Source organism: Nicotiana tabacum, chromosome 16 (assembly GCF_000715075.1).
Source record: "Nicotiana tabacum cultivar K326 chromosome 16, ASM71507v2, whole genome shotgun sequence".
Taxonomy (NCBI): domain Eukaryota; kingdom Viridiplantae; phylum Streptophyta; class Magnoliopsida; order Solanales; family Solanaceae; genus Nicotiana; species Nicotiana tabacum.
The window spans coordinates 151,214,046-151,236,827 of record NC_134095.1 but is presented as its reverse complement, the minus strand read 5'-3'; the positions used below and the strand labels follow the sequence as shown (position 1 = coordinate 151,236,827).

The window sequence follows — 22,782 nt, the reverse complement described above, 5'->3', positions numbered from 1 at the left end:
GGCTATTCAAATGTTAGCCCCATTTTATTTCAATTTTAGCCCGATTTTTCACCCCAATTGAACTCAGTTAAAAATATTTGAACCCCCCCCCCCGAACCCAATTCCAATTTAATCAGACCCAAACCCATCATCATAACCCGCCCACTCTCCCGTTTTAATCCAAGCCGTTGATCATTCAGATCAACGGCCAACAACCAACCTTTTCTTTTTTAATCTCAAACTACCCCCTCACCCAAACCATTCCACATACCCCGCCGCCTCTAAATCCCCTTCTCTCTCAATCCTCTCTCAAATCCTCTCCAACCCTAGCCACCGACATCAACTACAACCCTAAAACCTCCCAAATCCATGGCTTTCAAGGTCATCGGAGGCCTGTATCCACCTCCCATAGCTTCTACGTGTTCGATTATTATGGTTTCAAGGCTAGATCTTGAAAGAGCTTGGTCCAGACCTTGGTCGATTTCAGTTTATGGCTATTCTCCGGTCGTCTCTAACCTTTCTCTGGCCATCCATGGCTATTCGAGTCTAACTCTTGACTCTCCTGCTTAGATCGATGGTTTTCAAAGCCTTTCTCGCCACTTAGGTTTCTTCTGAAACCCTAACCTTTAAGGTTCTCTCGATTTCTCTTAGATCTGTTTCAGATCTATGTCTGCTCTGAACTTTTAAGCACTTTTCTCGAAGTTTCTTTTAAAACTCCGCTTTCAAAACTCCTTATCTTTCTGATTAAGGTTCTATTAAGTTATTTCGAAACCTTTCTTTGATTTTTGATATGTTTTGCTGTGTTTGCTCGTATTATCCTTCCGCCTGAGTTTGCATGTTAAACCCCCTAATTTCTTTTAACTGTTTATTAAATGAATGTTTGTTTGCCTGAGTTTTTGTCCGATCCGTCTATTTATCCTCTTTTTAAAACCCTTCTATTGTTGAAAATCTTATGGTTATGGGTCAGAGACTGTTCATTTAAGTGCAAACGTTCTTTTCGAAATCTCTTGTTCCCTTTATGTGATTCTTCTGATTCTCGGTTTCTGTCTTCTCTTTAACTCGCCTATGTTGAAAGCCCTAATTTTTAGAGGGTTCTTTGTTTGGTTTGTGTATCAGCATGACTGGCCGGGTCTCGTTTTTGAGTTTCCGTGATTCTTCGTGACTATCTTGCCTTGATATGTTTCTACTCAATTTCTTAGCCTAAACTTACACTGATTCCCTATGCTTGTGTTCATCTTGACTGTTCAAAACTTGCCTCTTTCTCATTGAATCAGTATTGTTTGACTCTCATGTTTGCTCTTAACCATCTATGTCTTACTTTATTTATATGCAAAATATTGACTCATGACTCTCTCTTTGATTGATTCTGATTCCCCTGTTTCTTGGTCTAATTTGAACACTTTCCTCTAGATCTTCGACCCCTACTTTTCTACTCAATTTGATTGATTCCCTCACCTTGGTTACACTGATACTTGGTTCTTACAGACTATCTTCTTAATTAGAGTTTTTCTGAACCTAGCCCTAATGGTTCACTCTATGCCTAATATGTTCGAATTATTTCCTTGTCTACACATTAATTTCTTTCCTTATTTGTTACTTATTCTCACCGTTTGAACTGATTCCCTTAAATTAAGGGAGTGTTTGTACTAATTTTTTGCTTTAATTGATTCTGAGTTCTATAATTACTACATAATTGTGATTCTTGCCTTATTTTTACATGGTTTCGAACTACTATATATACATACTCTATCATTAACACAAACGGATGAACACTTTTAGTTCTGAACTCACACTTACACTCAAAATACTCTCTCTTGCTTTACTACTTGAACTGTGGCCTGTTTAGCTGGCTGAAAGCAAAAGCTATATTTCGAAGTCCTACTACTTTTCTTTATTGCACTTTGCTTCTTTGACTGGTATGTTCTAATTAAGTTTTCAACATCAACAACAACATGCTTGCTTAATGTTCTTGCATTATTGTCTGTCTACTGTTTGTATTTAATTCAGTACCATCATTTAGCATGCTGTAGTTTCCTTTCTCCTGTTCTGAATCAATGTATTATGAATCCCAAATCCCCACCCCAATGTGTTTAATACTTGTGGTTGGTTTGGGGCATAACAGCATTGAACATTGTTGTCCATGACTCAAACTTGGCCCTTCTAGGGCCACAACCTTCATGTTTCCTCTGTTTGTTGTATGTTTTGGATGGCTCATAGGCATGCCAGCATCTTCTATTGATGTGCATGCCTAAAGATGGCCTTTTCTCAATTACATAGACTCCTTGCCATGGGTTCCCAATCCCCCTACCCCCTACCCCCTTGGTGTGAAATTATCAACTCTTTGAAGTGTTAATGGCTATCTCCCATCACCCTTTCCCTCTCCTTTATTCCCTCAGTTTTTAGAACTCAGTTTCTGCACTTTTCACTCTCTTCTTAGACTTAAGTTCTGCCCCCCTCACGTGAGCCTTGTCTTGGGACCCATGAGCTCTCTCTGAACTTGGACACATGAGGGCTGACATTTCCACACTACACTTGTCCCTGTTCTGGCTATGAAACTTGGGTGTGAGCACTGCTCGGGGTCCTATTGAGGCCCTTAGGGAACTTTGGCACACTCAAGGCTGAGAAAGGATTTGGATCAATGGTATTTTGAGTTGGTTTATCTCATAACTCAGAGAGGAAGTCAAGAATCAGGCCTCCTCTGGTTGTAACTTTTCTTTGTACTTTTCCTGATGTAATTTATTATTCCTGGTTTGTAATAATTTGTAATGAACATTTGGGGTTGGCTAGTGAAAAGGGTTGGGTAACTATGCATACAAGGGTAGAAAATATGCCTATAGGACCACTTTAAATTCTGAATATTCAAACTACATTTAGAAACCATATCTATAGGACTACTCTAATTCTGCATATTCATGTTACATTTAGAAACCATGCCTATAAGACTTACTTGTTCAATTCACATCTAGATAACATGCCTATAGGGATTATCTAAAATTCTGCTCATTTGTCACCATTTAGATATCATGTTCTAGGGCCCAAGTGGTTGTAATCCAGTAACGTGTTAAAATCAGTAACATATAGAAATCATGCCTATAGGGATTCTTAAAGAATTCTGATTCGCTTCGTTCACAGCCAATGTTAGATATCATGTTCATAGGGATTAAAATCGGTAATAATAGATGCCATCACCTGCAGAATCTGAAACTGGTCCGTTTTAAAAAATCAGTCTATTCGGAATCAGTAATAGATACCATGCCTAGAGGACCCCGTCTAAACACTTAGGCAAGCCTTAGATTAATAACTATAAAACTGAATCCGCTTTTGTTAATTGCTACAACCAGCAGGAAGGCTTCATTCAGACTTCTTATCTGAGTTATGAAATAAACTAATCTGCCTCAATAATTAACTTCCCTCATCTTTATGTGCTTTAATCAAACCTAAAAAAAAAGTATGTGCAAGTCATGCTAGTTATGTGCTTTTGTTTGAGGAGGTATTCTTGAGCCTTATGTGTTATGTGCTTCCCCTTTAACGTGCAGTCTTCTATATGTTTTGTATGCCGCCTTAGATTTTTACCTCTGAAATCTCAAGTCAGCCTAATATCCCTCCCTTTTAGGATTAGTAGTCTTAAGTGCCTCCAGGACTGATAGGAATGGGACGGGTAATAGCATGCAATAAGTAATCGAGACCAATCCGCGCTTTAATACCTTAACGGGGTGGGAGGGGTAGATATGGATATGATGACCACACGATAATGTCACATGTAGCCCCTCATTGAGGAGTGATTACCGGATATTGTGTGGGGTGATCCATATTAAATATAAACCTAGGACCCCTTTCCTTTATTTGCAAACTCTTTCTTTTTAAAACGCTTCTTTCAATGTTCTTTCTTTTATGTGTTTAAATCCCCTAATATTTGAGCCCATACCTGTCTATTTTCTAAATTCACAATAACTGTCTAGCGGGGAACTATACTAGTGGATCTTGAGGGGTGCCTAATACTTTTCTCTTGGGATAATTTCAAGCCCTTACCCAATCTCTAGTTATTCAAACAAACTCAGAGTTGAATCTCTATTGGTGTCCTAATGCACCTTAATCATTAGGTGGCGACTCTTCAAATGTAAACCCAGTTCCCAAAAGGAACGAGTTGTCCCTCCAAGTGTCATAAACCCGATTTCGCGAGAAAAAAGGGGCACGACAATACATACCACACCTCTCAATACCCAATCATTCCACGAGAGATACTCTAAAATTCTTCTGTGCCACCAAGCAAACTCGAATATCAGCAGTCGATCTAACAAGAAAGTGCAGCGATACTACCGAAGTACCATCAACTTAATCACATTGCCTTTTTCCGAAAGTCATGCCCTCGTCAAATCACCCACATTAGCAATACCATTTCCTTAATCATTGAAGCTCATTTCTCTAATTGTTTGAAACTGCCCGCTGCTAAGAGTTTTATGGACCTTCCTTTCATAACTGAACCGTAACCTTACACACGCAATCTCATTCCTCCACAACATACCGCATATACCATACCATCCTAGGGTAACATGAGAACTTCATATACCTTCCGAGCCACAAGCAACTATGTACTCAACCAACCAAGAATTTCCATTTATCCCATTCAGAAGAGAACCACTACACATCTCATTCTTCTCACACTCGCCGGAAATACGCATCTCTAATCGCAGTAGAAATCATCAAGAACTCTCCGACTCCCCTTTGCACCAAAAACCAAACCTGACATGACTGAATCCTTCTCACTCAACCAAGCTACGCAGGTCACTAAAACCCAAGAGCATTGCCACGAAACACCTGTAGAAACTCATTACCTCGTAAGCAACCAAAGAACTATTTATATCATTGCCATACCGATTCGACCTACTACCAAGCTACCCCATCTATCCGAGTTTCCTTTTGATTTACCTTCAACTTGATACTCCTTCTTGCTATACCATCACGATTCCTCAACCCAGACTCATCACACGAGACCCAAGCATAAAGCCACACCGTCTAAGGCTCATAAGCCGCTGAATACTTTCTTAGATATCCCCAAAAGCACCACGTTCAAAATACTTATCCTGAAGAGACCTCCTATGAATTACGAGTCATTACCTTCCTAATACTGATATATAGAATCCCATAATTGATATAGAAATGACACAAGTCTTGGCACCTCTAACGCAAACCTCAGTTTCTAGCCCAATTATACACTTGAAAATCTCCAATTATTACCTGAAAGTCTTGAACCCATTAGAACCATTCCCGAGAGTCATCCACTCTACTCAAACCGCAATTAGCCTGATCAAACGAATCGAACAACCCGTGCCTTACTAGCACTCTGACACCGCAAAATGTAACCTCATTCTAGTACAACCAAGCAACTTCCTACTCTATGCACCGAGCATCCTTTACCAACAACAACTCAAGACATTCCGTGATTCTCACATACCTATGAAGCATACTATATCCTTTGTTAAGAATTTTCCTTTACTCGAGCTATCCTTGATCTCAATCTCCATAGGCTATAACTGATTCACCCGCATACCTCAAACTAGAACCGACATAGCACATAACCGTGCAATCAACTAATCAACAGCAGACTCCCCCACTTGGCTCGAAGCCATAGATCAAAACACACTCAATAACTCATAACGCATATACTCTATTGATGCGATAATACCATAGTGAGATTAAACTCAAATCCTTTGTAAGCTTGTGAAAACACAGATCAACTAGTACTTTAAATCTTCTGCAAATCTCGCATTCACTCTCGCAACAGTTAAACCCACTCTCTTAAGCGACCCAATTTAAATGTGAGATCCAATTTTGATACATGTGGAGATGGGGTCTTTCAATGGCACTTGAATGCACAAACGGGCATAACGCCCTCTAAGAATAGCACTTGTGCAGGCATCGACCTTTAGCAATGTTCCAATAGAATTTCCAATTTTTTGAAGGAATGATCCATCGTAGAACTCTGTTGGTAGATGGGGAAGCCTTACCCAGACTGCAGATGTTGTTGGCTTTGCCTCTGATGCAACGAAGTTTGGTTCCCAACGTCTGATGGATAGGTAGTGAACATTGATAAACCATGGGCCATTCTTTAGGACACTGTTTATGCCTTTTTCCTTTGTGAATTTTACGATATAAAAATGTGAACCTAATTCTATTAGTGGGAAAGGTTCTGAAGGTTTCCACAAATCTTGGATTTTTGTTTTGAGATAGCGTGGACAATTCTTTTTCCGAGTAGCTTTATGATGAGAGAATGTTTCCAAGGGAAGTGGAGCCGTTGTATGTCTGCTTCTGTTAGGTAGATAGTTTTGATTCCTTTTGGAACACTGATTGTTTGAGTTGTTAGTTGTGAAGGGGAAGACTCATGTTGAGTTTTCGACAGTGGTCCATATCAAAGTCTATTACTCCTTCGTTCAGGAGAAGCTTTTCTTTGAAAGTAGTCTGCTCCAAATTTGCCATTGATGATGACGAGCTTTTAGAAGAGTTAGTAATATCCGGTGGTTTAGGTGGAATTTTGGAGCAGCTATAGGAGTGTCTTAGTGAGAGAAAGCTAGAGAGAAGCTAGAGAGAAAAAGCCTTGGTATTATTGTTAGTTTCGATCATTGTTATAGTACCTTTCAAAAGATTAAATTGTTTATTTGAAAAAAAACACATATTAAAATTATAACGGAATATATTAGGCAGCTCAGAGGGCTTCATCTATTTCATTTATATGACTATAAAGCAATGTCATTAAGTATAAAATAAAAAATTTAAAGTTAAATTATTTTTAAATACTAAAAGGGATTATTCTTTTTTCTAAATAGATTAAAAAGTAAATAGGGTCACAGTAACTACAATTACCCTTTACTCTTGTTGTTGGCTTTGGGATTTCTCTGCACAAGTATTGATAAGAAGACATCTTTGATTCTGTATAGTAAAAGTCTCAATAACATTTGTTTCCAAACAATAAATGAACAAAATACTGGAAATTAAAAAAAAAAAGATATTCTATTTAGGAGAATAATATCGAAGACATCCTCAGGTTTAGCTCTATAACACTGATGACTGATCTCTCTTATTTTGAGTCTTTTTGTAATAATTCTTTTTATTTATTTATTTGACTATAAAAACTATAACATGACTAATTTGCCCTTTCTAAACTTAACGTTAACCTCTGCCAATGGAGGATCCGCCGGCTTCGGTGGCGTAATGGTGTCTGACCGCACCGCTACCGCCGTCTTCCAATTTTGAGGATTTTTTGAGATCGTTGTCGTCTACAAAGAAGATATCGCACAGGTATGCAAACTTCGACTCCTTTGAGTTACGTACTTCGGTTAATTTGGTACATCATTGATCTACCATTACTGTTGTGTTATTAATGTTTGAGATTCTAACAGCAACTTTGTCAAGACACCTTTGGGCATTTTTTAAATAGATGCTCCTTAAGACATTTGAAGAGTTTTACCACTTTGAATATATATTCAAATGTGAAAGAACCTTTCCTCAAATCTCTATTCTTTCCTAATGTTCATATCAATTTTATTGTAGCGGAGTTTTTTTTCAGAAAAATGCCTAATTAATTAAACAGTAAAAAATTATAATAAAATAAAATTAAATAAATAAAAAGAATTGTTACAAAAAGACTTCAAATAAGCGAGGTAAACCTGAGAAAGATGCCTGAGAGGAGGTCCCCGAAATTATCTCTTCTATTTAAGTTTCGAAAACATTTTAAATACTGGGAGAACCAAATTTGTGAATGAGTTGTGAATTTATGCGTTTTGAGATTACTACTCTATGTTTTCCTATTTCATAGAGTTGTATTAAGTTGATGTTAATTGCATATTAACTTCGAATGTGACTCGCGATGAAGTTGACAGCAAGGTGAGTCGCTATGTATATGCCACGGTATGTTTTTGTTAACTATTGTTCTAAATGCTTTGTTCAGAAATATTGAATGTTTCCCATTCTCTAGAGGGGTGGTATATACTAAGTGTTTCCCCAGTTTTGTAGGAGGATGATATTTTCAGTTCAAGTAGGCTGGTTTTTATTGCTCTCAGGTGTAGAGCTTTCCTTTTACTAGTTTGGACAGTATAGATTTTCCCTTTTGAAGAAGGTGGTATATGTGATGTTAAGTTTCATCATGGGCACTACTATAATGCATTGTTCAAAAATCTATCGAAAGCTCTTGAGGAGCATCAGAGTGTTCAGAAAACAGGATAGCGATGATGCAAATCCCATTCCTTTTGATTCAGTCTCTCAAGGATAACAACACCTCCATTCTTTTTGTAACTGTCACACCTCCTTTTGGCTCTTTGCACAATTAACCACTTTTAATTAAACAAACACATCAAACCTAATTTGCAACTTTAATCTCTTCATTTGTTTCAACCTAAAATTAAACTAATTAACTTATTTGCATTAACAAATTGATTAACTAATTGAAACTACAAATGTGAAAAGAAAGAAGAATGGCTAAATGTATTTTTTAGGACTTTTACTTTATGAATGCAACTAACATGCGACTAGATGCTAATGATGCCACAAAGTATGAAATGTTAATAAGACTAAATATTTTTGACCCCTCCCTTTTATAATTTTTACGTATTTCTAAACGCATGTAAAATGCAAAATAAATGCCAAGCAAAATCACTTAAAAATAGAGAAAATTTTCTAAAATTTTATAAAGCAATTAAGATTATTTTTGGTTTGTTTTAGGAGTAAATTATACATGGGGCAAAATTATGTGCTCACAGCTGACCCTCTTTGCTCGAGAACATGAAGAGTTTTCGGGCAAAGATAAAGTGAGCAATCATGAATAATTTTTGCCCGTTTGGTACTCCGTAAGAAGCATTTTGAAAAAGCTTGACCAAACCTTGCTTCCGAGATTGCCTACATATCCTTGGCTATAAAGGAATCAGGTCAGTGTAGTTCTGGAAGTTTTGGCAACTGGGACTACCGAAAAGCTGTAATTAAAAATAACTATAAATTTTCTACACTATCAGTACATTTGATAGTATAAAATCCTTTACACTGTCGAATGTATGTAAGTTAAATTTTTTATTGGAAGTCTGAAAAAGGAGAAGTTTTGTACTCCTTAATATACCTGTATGTACCTGCAACTATAAATCCAAGACATTCTTTCAAGTCACATTTTGAGATGATGAAAGAGTGCATGAAGTCCATTCCAGAGAATACTTTTGGACTTACCTACTAAATAATGTGAAATGTGAAGAGTTCAATAATAGCAGATTTCTCTCTCTCTTCTCTCTTCTGCTGATTTGCAAATTGATGTAGGTTTTCCTTTCTCTGGTTTTAAGTTATATACGGTCACTTTCAAGTTTTCTGAGTAAAGTTCTTTCCAGTGATATTAGTGATGAGTTGCTAGCAGTTGAATAATAGAGTGGGTGTCTCTGGTCCCTTTCTCCCAAGTATTATGGAGTAAGATTTCCTAATACCTCTCACAACTAGTTCTTGAAGATTGACCAAACCAACATTGTCAACATTTTTCCACTGATCATAATGAATTTATTTAAGTGTCTGTAGACTCTAGAGTTTTCCGCTCTCAAAAATAATAGCTTGCAAAATATATATTTTATTAATGTATAATATACATATAATATACATCTTTTATACATATATTTTGCATATTTGGCTAGCAAATGTAATTATTATTGGCCGACCAGCCAAATGTGTAACTTGCACTAAATTTAATGTCTTAAGTTAATGAAGTTAGTTATCTTGAAGCATACTGAACTGTAGTCTTTTGATTCTGCCAATGGAGGGGGGTAGTTCAGTCATGTTAGTACCTGATCTAAGAACTTGGAGATGGACCAAATTGCCTATGGCATCAGGTGGGAATATAGTATGTTGGAACTTTTACATAAAGCATTATCTTAAAATATGGATAGGCAACTTAACAGTTGAACAATTAAAACCACAGAAGATCCTTTTTTGAGTACAGTGACCTGATCTAAGAACTTGGAGATGGACCAAATTGCCTATGGCATCAGGTGGGAATATAGTATGTTGGAACTTTTACATAAAGCATTATCTTAAAATATGGATAGGCAACTTAACAGTTGAACAATTAAAACCACAGAAGATCCTTTTTTGAGTACAGTGACCATTTATTTAAGCCCATGACATCCTAAAAAATGCATTATCTTGATTTATCTCTATAATATTCTGCATTTTCAAGATCAAAGAAATCAAATGACATTTAACTGTAACACACTGGAATTTTTATCCAGAGTAAAACATGATGGTTCATCTTCTTATTATTTCCTTCTCAAATAATAAATATGAATTAAAACTTCTTTACTAATTCAAACAAGCAGGACATTCAACAATCATATTCTTGCATAATATAACAATTGAAGAATTCCTTTCAGAAACTCGAACCTTAAATCTCATGCTTATTTATAGTACTTAGTTATTACAGCAACAAGCTGTAGGCAAATTGTTTTTGTTTGTTTTCTGAAAACAGGTGTTCTGTTTTCTTTTCTAAACATGTCTTGTTTTGGAACAAAGAAATTAAAACTCTCAAAATACAAAATCAACAACAATCCAAACACAATTCTCTTCAAACCAATTCCAAATACTCACAAAAAGAAAACAAAAAATAAAATGCTGAAGGTTGGGCAATCTCTCATCGATGCGAAGGTCTTGAAATGCTTCTGTGCTTGCAAAAAGATGCCGCATCTGCCATTTAATTTCTCCTGTTTCACCTTAATTGTGAGAAACAATTTAGTAATTAGTATTCGAGAAAAGGCAAAAAAAATATTACCTAAAAATGACCATGACAGTATCAAGTGACGGAATAATTGATCACAATAGAAAATGGTTTGCATCGTCAGTATATATAACTTAATTCCAACAGAAATGTTATGTTGATAAAAGGTTACAACAGGTTAAACTACATTAATAATAGAAAATAATCTTTATACCGTCAGTATATATAACTTAATTCCATTTGTATGTACCTCTGCTATTGTGAAAGAGGTCGAAATTGATAAGACATCATATATGCTTGAAAAGCTTCATCCTAAACTAGTGACTCTGTAATGTTCACCAAACTCTTGATCGATGCCCTTCAACTTCTCCAGGATAGCGACGTCTTTCATTCTCTGGGGAATCTCCTTCAGCTTTGAACAATCATGGATACCAAAACCTTTAATGCGAGGCATGGAACTTGTGGATAAATGCCATCTTTCTAGCTTCTGAAGACCATCAAGACGAAGAAATTCTAGTTGATAAAAGCTGTTATTACTGCAGGTAATTTCTTTTCCTTCATAAGCTCCTACTAAATCAAGATCCCTTAGATTTGGCAACATTCCCAAAATAGGCATTGGATCCTCCATTAGTTCTGACTTCCAAAGGACCATCATTGTGATGGAATTTGGAAAATAGCCCAAGAGAGGAAATTTTTCTATTCTCCCCTCTAACCACAATTTGTCGAGCTTTTGACTAGAATGAAGATATTCAAGGGTTGGGAATGATTCATCAACTTTACAACGCAACATGAGAGAGCTAAGGTTTTTCAAGCTGCCAATGTTATTTAGGGAGTAAGTATTCACAATATCATACATGCCTAATTCTTGAAGATTGACTAAATCAACGGGATCAACATCTCTCCACTGATCACAACAACTGTATTTAAGAACTTGAAGACTTGTGAGTTTGCTAAGTTGCAGAGGTCTTGAATACAACGCAACTATATGTCTTAGATTTATTAGGTTAGCTGTTTCCGGGGGTAGTTGGCATAAGTGTCTATAGTCATTCAAGACACGAAGTGTCTGTAAATTTATGAGCCGGCCGATGGAGGAGGGAAGATCACGGATACCTCTCAAGCTTAAGAACTTGAGGTGGTACAAACTTCCTATGGCATCAGGTAGTATAGCGCCAGAACCAATCTCCAAGTATAACACATATATATGTTGGAAGACATCATGAAACTTTATAAGATCCATCTTAAAAAAATCTCGATCAAGGAACATAATTGACCTTAACTTCAAGTTAGAAAGATCAAGTGAGAGGTACCTTTGTGCTTGACCATGAATGATGTGTCTGACACATAAGGAGGATATGGAATGCTTTCTTGGATCATAAATGTCAAATAATTTTACCTCCAATGCCTTTTGCACGGCAAGATCCCGAAGTAGATCGTGCATCTTGCATCTAACATCTGTTTTCCAACTTGTACCTACCACTTGAATCAAGCTTCGTCTTATTAGCTCATTCAGGAAGCGCTCAGCTACATCCTCTGTTTTTTCTTCTCCTTCTGGTATGAATCCTTCGGCCATCCACGACCAGACTATGTTGTCAACATAGATCAAATGATCTTCTGGAAAAATACCAAAGTAAAGAAAACATTGCTTGAGTACAGTTGACAAATCATTGTAGCTCAGTGATAGTATGTAGGAGATTTCAATAGAGTCATCTTTCATATGCCGCCAAAGTTGTGCCTTCACCTTTTGCCATTCTTGTAGCCCCCTTTTATGCGAAAGTAGCCCGCTTAATACAACAATTGCAAGAGGTAAGCCTCCACACTTGTCCACCATATCTCTAGCTAACCTTCCCATTGCTGGGACCATTGCCTGAACATCAAGTAGTTTCCTGCAAAAGAGGTCCCAACTCTCTTCTTCTCTAAGGAAGCGAAGTTTATAGACAAAACCTTTATCATCTGCTCTTTTAGCAACATCCTCTTTGCGTGTGGTAATAATAACTTTGCTGCCATTCTTGCTATCTGGGAAGGCTCTTTTTAAACTTTCCCATGCCTCTTTCTGCCATACATCATCAACCACCAGAAGGTATTTGCATTCTTGCAATAGGCCTCGAAGGTGAATTTCTAGATCCGCCTCTGTCATCTTTTCCAACAAATCCAGACTTTCCTTTGTACGACCTTGGATAGATTTTATGATATTCCTAAGGAGATCCATGGTGTTGTACTCTTGAGAAACACATATCCAAGTGCGTGTTTGGAAGCTAGAGACTACAGTTGGAGAGTTGTAGAGGTTTCTTGCAAGAGTGGTCTTGCCTAACCCGCCCATACCATAAATGGAGATGACACTTCGGCGAGGCTCTGCTTTGAGAAGTTCAGCTAGCAAGCTTTCTACAACATCCCGAAAGCCAACAAAAATATGATCGTCATCTATATAGGAGGTAGTTCTCCTCAATGTTCTAACCATGGCGGACTGATTACTTGTCCCTTCTCCTGCATTATTGATGTCTCTAATACCATATGTCTCCCGTTTGCGAGAGATATCCATGACTCGCTTCTTGAGGGATTGGATCTCCTTGCTGATGTTGTAGAATTTGGTCTCCTTCCTACATATGCAAGCGCAAGCCTTAAGACGACTAGCAAATCCATGGTCATCAGATTCTTCTGCCATGGAGATGTAAGTCTCCAGTATAGCGACAGCGTCATTAGCAATAGAGTTGATTTCAAATACCCATTGTTGAACTCTTTTATCTTCATTTTGCTTTTGTTCTGCATCTTTGAGGAAAGATTGCATGAATAGCAGCTCATTTCTCAGCCACCGCACATCCTGTCTCAGACTTATGCGCAATGCAACTTCTTGTATGAGAAAGTCGCCCAGTTTTTCAACTGCAAATGACACAAATGCGTCAACCATCTTCAGGAGTCTTGGTTTTCTCTTTAATCAGAGCTTGAAAAAGAGGGCTGTATAGAAGATATTGGAAGAAAGCTATAGAAAGAGAGATACAAGATACTGGAAGAGATTAAGCTGGTTTTCAATTGATATTGTATTGAAGCTATTTGAAGAAAGCTGGAGAATGATATATATATATATATATATATAGACAGAAGCAGTAAAGAGAATAAATTAACAACAAAAAGAAGGAAAGTTTATTGTAAGTTTGGTTGCATAATCTAGGCAAGAACAAATACGCGGTGGCCTTTATTATTGAGTAGAAGTATCTTCTTGTCCTAACCAATCAAATTTGTTACAAGTTTCTACACCAGTAGGTACTAAAGGTTTGAATTAGTAAAAGTCTCTGTTTTCATCTTGATCATTACGTATTAAGTTAATATTTGGTGGAGTGCATCACTATGTATTTTGCATTTTTTTAAGTATATTTCGTACCTTTAGTGAAGTATACCTTCCATCTTATATACTACTATTAACAACTCTTTACTTGATACAAGTTGATTCTTTCTCAACTTCATCCAACAAATTATCAGAATTTTTATGATATCGCTGGAGCAAGTGGTAATAGATAGGAGGCCTTCACAAGTAGGAGTAAGCTCTGGGTACACTCTACCCTCACAAGTAGGAATAAGGTCCGGGATTACAATAGGTTTGTTGTTGTTGTTGTAAGTGGTAATAGGAGGAGTAACGTGTTTTGGAAACAACAAAAAAATATTGTGTTTTAGAAACAACCTTTATATGTATGTCAACACCAATGGATGAAAATGAAAGAAAAATTAGAGCAACGAAATTGAACTGCGCCTCATTAGACAAGGCAAGAGAATTTCAAAGTTCCTATTTTCTAAAGGCATATTTATTCTCAAAAGGTAAAGATAAAGATAGCATAACGATTTTCAAAAGGCAATGACAAATACGGCATAAGGGGGTTTGGAAAAATGACATTGTATAGTCGCTGTAAAAATAATAGCCGAAAGAATGTATAAAATTTGTATATCTTTTGTATACATATATATATACACATTTTGTATGTTATATACAAAAACTATACAAGTTTTATACACTTTTTTTGCTACAAAATGTAAATAGTTTTTGGCCCGGACTAAAGGTGATAATACCCTAAGGATTTTCAAGTTCAGCCCTATTTTAGCTAACCAAAGACAGCTTTTATCATATTAATTTCTGTAATAATCAACCCTAAAAGGAGATGAAATTCCACAAAGTCTACTGTTCAGAGTAACTCTTGTTGGGATACATAACTACTCCTATGAGTTTAGATATAGTATTCGTTATGAAATAATTTTTATTCAAATTTAATAAAGTTTCTTTGCATTGAATAGATCATAATTTTGTATGTGTCCGTATATAAATATGATTTGATGTATAAATTTTAGCTTATACACATAAGATCAAATCATAAAGTTTATATTCATAATTTAAGATGGAGATTGGACACGCCATCAGTATGATTATTACACAAGATTATATATAATTTATCTTTGATTATGAAAATAATATAATTTCAACTTCTTGTACTAGTACATTGTGAACGTATTGATTATGACCAAGTAGAAACATATCTCTAGTTTATGCTCACTCCGTAGAAAAAAAACCAGAGCCCTGAAGAAAAAGAAGAATCTCTCTTCTTGGTTTATCTCAACTCCCCCTTTTATTTGGATTATATTTTATTTTTTCACATGTTTCTTATAGTAGCTTTTGTTGTGTATTTTTCCTATCGTGATCCTTTTTTTTTTTTGCTTATTAGATACTCCCTCCATTTTAATTTATGTGAATTTATTTGATTAGACACGAAATTTAAGAAATAAATTTAAAAATTGTGTGCTAAACAAACTAGTATAACATTTGTGTGGCTGTAACTCTTATGAAACTTGTAGTGTTAAATATGTCAGATTATTAGTGTAGCTATAAAAGCTTCTCATTGAGAGTAAGATTAGAAGTTTAAGTTAAATTATCTACAAATTTCGAAAAATATCATATCTTTTTTGGAACAGATTTTAGTTAGATAATAATCCAGCCGTAAAGTGTAGCGTCTAATAGAAATATATTCTTGTTCTAATCAATCAAATTTGTTACAAGTTTCTACACCAATTGATATTGTTATAGACTTTTCCCTTTCCATGGAAAATTTAAATTAATAAATTTCTATGTTTTCTTCTTGATCATTACGTATTAAGTTAGTATTTGGTGGGGTGCATAACTCTGTATTTTTCAAGATTACGTTATCACACAATTTTTCATTTTTGTAGTGTATTTCATAACTTTAGAAAAGTATACCTTCCATTATTACTTACATCATAAGTAACGACAAAGACTAATAAGTTTATCATATTTCTGTATCATTTGAGGATGAAATTTCACAAAGTCAATAAATCGAATATTCCGAGTTACTTCTGTGAAACAACCCAAGCAGATTCTTGTTTCTTCTAAACATTTTGGTTACATAGTTAAGGTGTAATTCTAATTCATCATTTTGTTTGGTTTGCGTATGTATATGCTCATTTGTCGAACGATATAAATGTAAGGGTTACATAGGTTTGGTTTGATTTGGTTTGGTATTGAGAGAAAAAATCCGAACCAAACCGACATATAAATATATAGTTTTTATATATACTTTTAAGACTTTTTTAGAATTTTCTTTAAAAAATGTCTAGAAATATTTGCGATTCTTTTATGGGATGTAATCTTGAGTTAAATATGAAGTGCTCTATTTTTATTAACTTTAAATAATGAGTTGTATGATCACTTTCTTATCAAGTGTTACTGAAATGCATCTGTATTGGGAAAATCGAGTTTACATATTGAAGTGATTGGAAGATGACGTGTCATGACACGAAGGCTGGTCAAAGAGTGATGATTGGCAAAGAGGCATGAGTTGCAATAGATACGAGCAGAAGGTACAAGTAGAGGCACGAGCAGTTATTCAAAAGACTCAACGCTCGTACCTATTTATACTCAAAAGTCAAGGAGAATGAATCTGACAACATAAGAGAGTACAGATATAGTATTTAATAAGCAATAAATATTAAAAACATTAGAGAATTTGTATTAAATTATAATGATTATGTAACGTAGTATTTAATGCCTTTAATTGTCTATAATGACCTAATTATAACAAAGGCAAAACGTATATCTTTAAGATAGCTATAAAAAGGAGAGAATAGATCATTTGTAAGGACACGAAAGATCATCTGAATATACTGGTTTACTTTGTTTTCTTCTGTCTATCTTATTGTTAGCAAAATCACTTTCTTTATTCAGTTTTGATTATCAGTAACCCGTGTTCTTCTAAATTAAAGTTTTGACTGAAATTCCACTTTTTTGGTTAAACAAATTGGTTCCGTTACCGGGAATCTGATAATTTACTCTTTCTTAGCCTAACCTTTTTGTTGCATCAACTATGTCGAACATCAATGACAACACCCAAGGAAACCAAGGAAACCAACAACTCCAGGAGAATCCACAGGATGATCACATCCCAATCCCTTCTCCACAAAGCTCCCCTCGACGATCTCGAGAAGGTACTCCTGATGGATCTCATGCAAATAGAAATGCTCAATTCGAAAATGATGAAGCTATCAATGAAGCTTTACAAGCTAATCGCTCAACAGGTCAATAAAGCTTTTGAGGCCTTTGTCAGCCAATTACCCATTGCACCACCAATACCCACTCCAAATAATAACACTTTGGAGAACCCTCGTTCTGGGCTTGCTAATTCAGGTAGTGGTGGAATCCCCAGCAAGTCACGAGAAGGAGAACCAGGTAACTTAGTCAATTCTGATTTACAAAATTTAGTACTAACATTGCAGAAACAGCTCAAGGAGCAAAGTGACCGCATAGAGCAAATACCTGAAGTACCGCCCGTAATCAAAGGGATAGATATGGATAAATATTCACAACAACCTTGGAAGCCAAGTGCTGCTCCTCTCCTAATTCCAAAGAAATTCAAAATGCCCGATATTCCAAAATACGATGGAACAGTTGATCCACGAGACCACGTGACTGCATTCACAACAGGCGTAAAAGGCAACGACTTGACCAAACAAGAAATTGAATCAGTATTGGTCAAAAAATTCAGTGAAACACTCACTAAGGGAGCATTAACATGGTATTCTCTTTTACCTGAAAATTCCATAAATTCTTTTGTTGAGCTTGCAGATTCATTTATCAAAGCACACTTGGGAGCTCAAAAAGTCGAAAAAAGAATGGAAGATATTTTTAAAATCAAGCAAGGGGACTCAGAATTGCTTAGAGAGTTCGTGGATAGGTTCCAGCGTGAAAGAATGACGTTACCGTGAGTACCTGACAATTGGGGAGCTATAGCCTTCACTAGTATTTTGAATGGAAAAAGCTCTGAAGCCACGAGGCGACTCAAGGAAAGTCTTCGTGAATTCCCAGCAACAACGTGGAATAACGTTTACAACAGGTACAACACGAAGCTAAGGATAGAAAAGGATATTATCTCATGATCTCAAAAAGAAGAAAAGGTGAGTTCGAGACGGGCGGAAACTGAAAAAAGGTCCGGTAAAAACATGTACGAACCATATATGGGTCCAGTAGGAAAAGATTCACGGTCAAAACAGGACAATCTAAGGTACGATCATAGGTCGAGGAATAGAGAGTCGGGCTCGTCATCAAGATTTGGGAAAGATCGAAACGCGCGAGAGTCACGGGATGATGATAGAAATTTGAAAGCAAGGTTTGGCGGTTATAATTTTAATGCAAGCACTTCCGAGCTCGTAGCTATTTTAAGAAGCATGTGTGATAAGGTGCGGTGGCCAAAAGAAATGAGATCGAACCCAAACAGGCGCAGCCCTGATCACTGGTGCGAATTTCACTATGATCACGGGCATAAAACGGCAGACTGTAGGTTGCTGCAAGGTAAAGTTGATCATCTATTAAAGCAAGGGTATCTCACTGAATTATTCAGTGAGAGAGGTAATCAAGCATATATGAAGAATAGACATGAGCCCCCAAAACTACCTTCTCCTAAAAGGACCGTTAATGTGATAAGTGAGGTGAAGACATCAACGGTGTGACGTACACAACAACCAATAAAGTTTCCAAAGTCACAATTACCCACGTGAAGCGGGTGAGACATGTCTTAGAGGAAGAAAGCATTACGTTTGATGATGCAGATACAAATAGCGTATTATCCCCACATAACGATGCACTGGTATATCTCTACTTGTACATGATACTAATGTGAAACGAGTTTTGATTGATCTAGGTAATTCCGTGAACATTATTTTGCTAAGAGTACTACGTGAGATGCAAGCCGAAGATAAATTAATACCAAAGGCGCATACTCTGTCTGGATTTGACAATTCCAGTGTAGTGACGAAAGGGGAGTTAATACTTACAATATTCGCAGAAGGAGTTGTCAAGGATACAAAGTTTCAGGTGGTAGATATAGAGATGGCTTACAATATGATCCTTGGGAGACCATGGATCCACGAGATGGATGTCGTTCCGTCAACCTTACACCAAGTTATTAATTTCCATCACCATGGGGAATATGTCAAATCCGTGGGGATCAACATACATCCAGGAGCATCAACTCTGTAGCAGATTCAAGTACGGGAAACGAAGAAAAATAGCAATTATAGAATCCAGTTGAGGGTACCACAACACAAACCTCAACTGAACAAGGACGAACAAACGTGGACTCAAGGCCATATGCCATTCAAGAACCAGAGGAAAATGAAAATATCTGAACAACGATTGAAGAACTGGAAGCTGTAATATTATTTGCACAATGACCTAAAAGGAAAGTCTACGTAGGGGCCAATCTAAGCCAAGACATGAAAGGTAAGTTGATTGAATTTTTAAAAACTGACGTGGATTGTTTTGCTTGGTCCCACTCTGATATGACAGGAATACCACCGGAGGTAATGACTCACAAATTAAATGAAGACCCATCGTATCCCCCTGTCAAACAAAAGAAGAGAAAGCAATGAACTTTAAAAATCAGGTGATTCAAGATGAGGTTCAAAAATTACTAAAGATTGGGTCTATCCGTGAGGTAAAGTATCCTAATTGGTTAGCCAATACTGTTATGGTACCGAAGAAGAATGGTAAGTGTCAAGTTTTTGTAGATTACACAGACCTTAACAAAGCTTGTCCTAAAGATTCTTTTTCATTACCACATATAGACCAACTAATTGATGCTACTGCAGGACATGAATTGTTAAGCTTTTTAGATGCGTATTCAGGATATAATCAGATCAAAATGGATCCAATAGATGAAGAAAAAACTTCATTTATAATAGACCGGGGGACTTACTGTTATAAAGTAATGCCTTTTGGTCTCAAAAATGCTGGTGCAATATATCAAAGACTAGTGACCAAAATGTTCCAAGAACATTTGGGAAAAACAATGGAGGTCTACATAGATGACATGCTCGTTAAAACTCAACATTTAGGGGATCATATATCGCACTTGTCTGATACGTTTAAGATCTTGCGAAAATTAAATATGAAATCCGGAAAAATGTGCATTCGGTGTTGCATCAAGTAAGTTATTGGATTTTCTTGTTTCTAATCGTGGTATTGAAGTGAATCCCGCACAAATTAAGACCATTGAATAAATTCCTGACATGCTTACAAGTAAAAAAGAAGTGCAGAGGTTGATAGAAAGAATTGCAACCTTGGGGAGATTCATTTCTAAATCATTAGAAAAGTGCTTTAAGTTCTTTTCAGCTCTTAAAAAGCAAGATAAGTTCGAATGGACTGAGGAATGTCAGCATGCACTCAAAAATTTGAAGACATACCTGCCAAATCCGCCATTACTCGTAAAACCAAAGGCTGGGAAAGATTGCTCATCTACCTTGCTATCTCAGAAGTAGCGGTAAATGTTGTTTTAGTCTATGAAGACTAAGGTAAACAATCTCCGATCTATTATGTCAGCAAATCTTTATTAGATACGGAGACGCGGTATCCTCAGTTAGAAAAGCTAGCACTTGCATTAATCATGGCATCTAGAAATTAAGACCTTATTTTCAATGTCATCCTATCGCTGTAGTAATTGTTTATCCATTACGCAATATATTACATAAGCATGAGTTGTCAGGTAGGTTAGCCAAATGGGCTATAGAATTAAGTATGATATCGCATACCAGCCTAGAACCGCGATAAAATCTCAAGTGTTAGCAGATTTTGTGGCTGATTTTAGCCAATGAATGCAATTGGAAGCAGAAAAAGAATTACAAGTGTTCAACGGATCTAATCTGGGAATTTGGACCTTATTTACTGATGGTTCATCTAATGTGAAGGGTGCACGCTTGGGAATTGTTTTGGCACCACCTACGGGTGAAACCATTCGACAAGCCATTAAATGTCATTCAATAACTAACAATGAGGCAGAGTATGAAGCTGTGATTGCAGGTTTAGAACTAGCACGAAAACTCAGCATTAATAGCTCGTAGTTAATCAAATGCTGGGGACTTATACGGCCAGGGAAGCACGGATGCATACTTAGAGAAGGTACGGGATCTGATCAGGCAATTCCAAACCTGGAAAGTTATGCCAATATCAAGAGATGAAAATATCGAGGAGGACGCCCTAGCCAATCTCGCATCTGTAGTAGACGTGGCAAGCAATGAAAATGCTTTCGTAATTCATTTGTTTTATTTAGTGCTTGATCCAGACAAAAATGAGGTAAATTTTAATAACTTAACCTGGGATTGGAGGAACGAGATTGTTGCTTTCTTTGCAGTATGGAACCGTCCCCGAAGACAAGAAAAAGCTCACGCGCTTGAGAAAAAGGCTGTTCGATATTGTTTAAAGCAAGACAAGCTTATTGAAAAATGTTCGGTGGTCCCTTAGCAAGGTGCCTCGGGCCTTCACAGACGGAATATGTAATGAGAAAAATACACGAGGGGCATTGTGGAAATCACGCCGGAAGATCACTGGTAAAAACCATGATTAGGGCAGGTTATTGATAACTGCGATTTCTGCATGTTTTTTATACCCATTCTTACCTGAGCTTTGTGCATTTATTGCCATATAATAGTCCCAAAATGCTTACAAATGACACTTGATTGCAGGTTTGAGCGACAAGATGACAAATACTAAAGATCAGCTCAAAAAAGGAGTGAAATCTGCCGAGTGACAAGAGACAACTGAAAGGGGGGATCAAAAGGCCCTGCGCGGTCCGCACTGTTCTGTCACGCGGCCGCGCAGGAGAGTTCAGAATCTGGGCTTATCCAAGTTCAACCTGCGCGGACCGCACTGTTTTGCCACGCGGCTGCCACACCTCCTTTTTGCGCGCCCGCCCCGAAGGGTAAGATGCGCGAGGGGAGTTTTTCCAATTTAAGTGACAATATTCGAAACGGGATTATTTATTTAATTCAGAGTCGCCACTTGGGAAAGGTTTGGCTTTTGGTGCCCCAAGTCACCAGTTTATCTTGAATCCCAAATCGAGGAAAATATTCGACTTTCCAAATGAAGTCTGCGAACCAGAAATTCTAAGTAAGGAATTCTGTTGACCCGAGGGAAGGTGTTAGGCACCCTCGAATCCCGTGGTTTTAGCACGGTCGCTTAAATTGTTATAATGGCTAAATATCTGATTTAAATACATGTTACGACTTACGTGCTTTTATTAAGTTTAAACCGCTTTTATTATTATCATTTATTTTTTATAGGATTGCAACGTGTGAAAATGCATCTCGAACCACGTCATAATCAATGCACCCGTAGTTGTTAACACATTTCGACTCCGTTGAGATTTGAATTTGGGTCACATAAATGCGCACCCGAATTTAAGAATGTAATTTAATTAAATCGCGCCTAAAGAGTCTAACGCATTATTATCTTTGGGGAAGACAGTGATATTCACTAAACAGTCCATCCCAAATTCTAAGTATTTATTATGACCGATTATTGAGGGCCCCGCAATTTGCATTTTTTATTTGGCGAGGCTCGTCTCGTTATTCTTTAAGGATAATCTTAGCATGACTACATTTCCTATTTTTTTTTGTTTTCTTAAAATAAATGGAAGAAGGAAAATACATTCTAACTAAGTTACATGTTTGGCCTAACCCGGATTCTTGTTAGTTATCTGGTTAATTATTTATGAGGCGGGAATTGTTTCGTGCCTTATTCCATGGGTAAACATGCT

At 36.8% G+C, this 22,782-nt stretch overlaps 2 protein-coding genes across 6 annotated transcripts; one reads left to right on the top strand and one right to left on the bottom strand.

Annotated features, from left to right (window-relative positions):
- The first annotated feature begins 6,957 nt into the window (after window positions 1-6,957).
- LOC107805464 (uncharacterized) lies at window positions 6,958-22,199 on the top strand. 5 transcript variants are annotated; one of them, XM_075233474.1, is made up of 4 exons: window positions 11,112-11,250; window positions 16,420-17,182; window positions 17,273-17,769; window positions 21,710-22,199. In XM_075233474.1, exons 2-4 carry the CDS (start codon window positions 17,075-17,077, stop codon window positions 21,735-21,737), a joined length of 633 nt encoding a protein of 210 aa, XP_075089575.1. In that variant the 5' UTR covers window positions 11,112-11,250; window positions 16,420-17,074; the 3' UTR covers window positions 21,738-22,199. The 5 variants fall into 5 exon arrangements, 1 of the variants encoding a protein (XP_075089575.1); XR_012700365.1 differs by lacking the exons at window positions 16,420-17,182; window positions 17,273-17,769 and adding an exon at window positions 6,958-7,272 and having other exon boundaries at window positions 11,082-11,250; window positions 21,710-22,188; XR_012700364.1 differs by lacking the exons at window positions 16,420-17,182; window positions 17,273-17,769; window positions 21,710-22,199 and adding exons at window positions 6,965-7,272; window positions 13,617-13,786 and having other exon boundaries at window positions 11,082-11,250.
- LOC107805463 (disease resistance protein RPP13-like) lies at window positions 7,280-13,610 on the bottom strand. Its single transcript, XM_016629511.2, has 2 exons — window positions 10,959-13,610; window positions 7,280-10,703 (listed from the first exon to the last, which is right to left on the bottom strand). The coding sequence occupies exon 1, from the start codon at window positions 13,608-13,610 to the stop codon at window positions 11,016-11,018; it is 2,595 nt and encodes an 864-aa protein (XP_016484997.1). The 3' UTR covers window positions 7,280-10,703; window positions 10,959-11,015.
- Window positions 22,200-22,782: the final 583 nt, after the last annotated feature.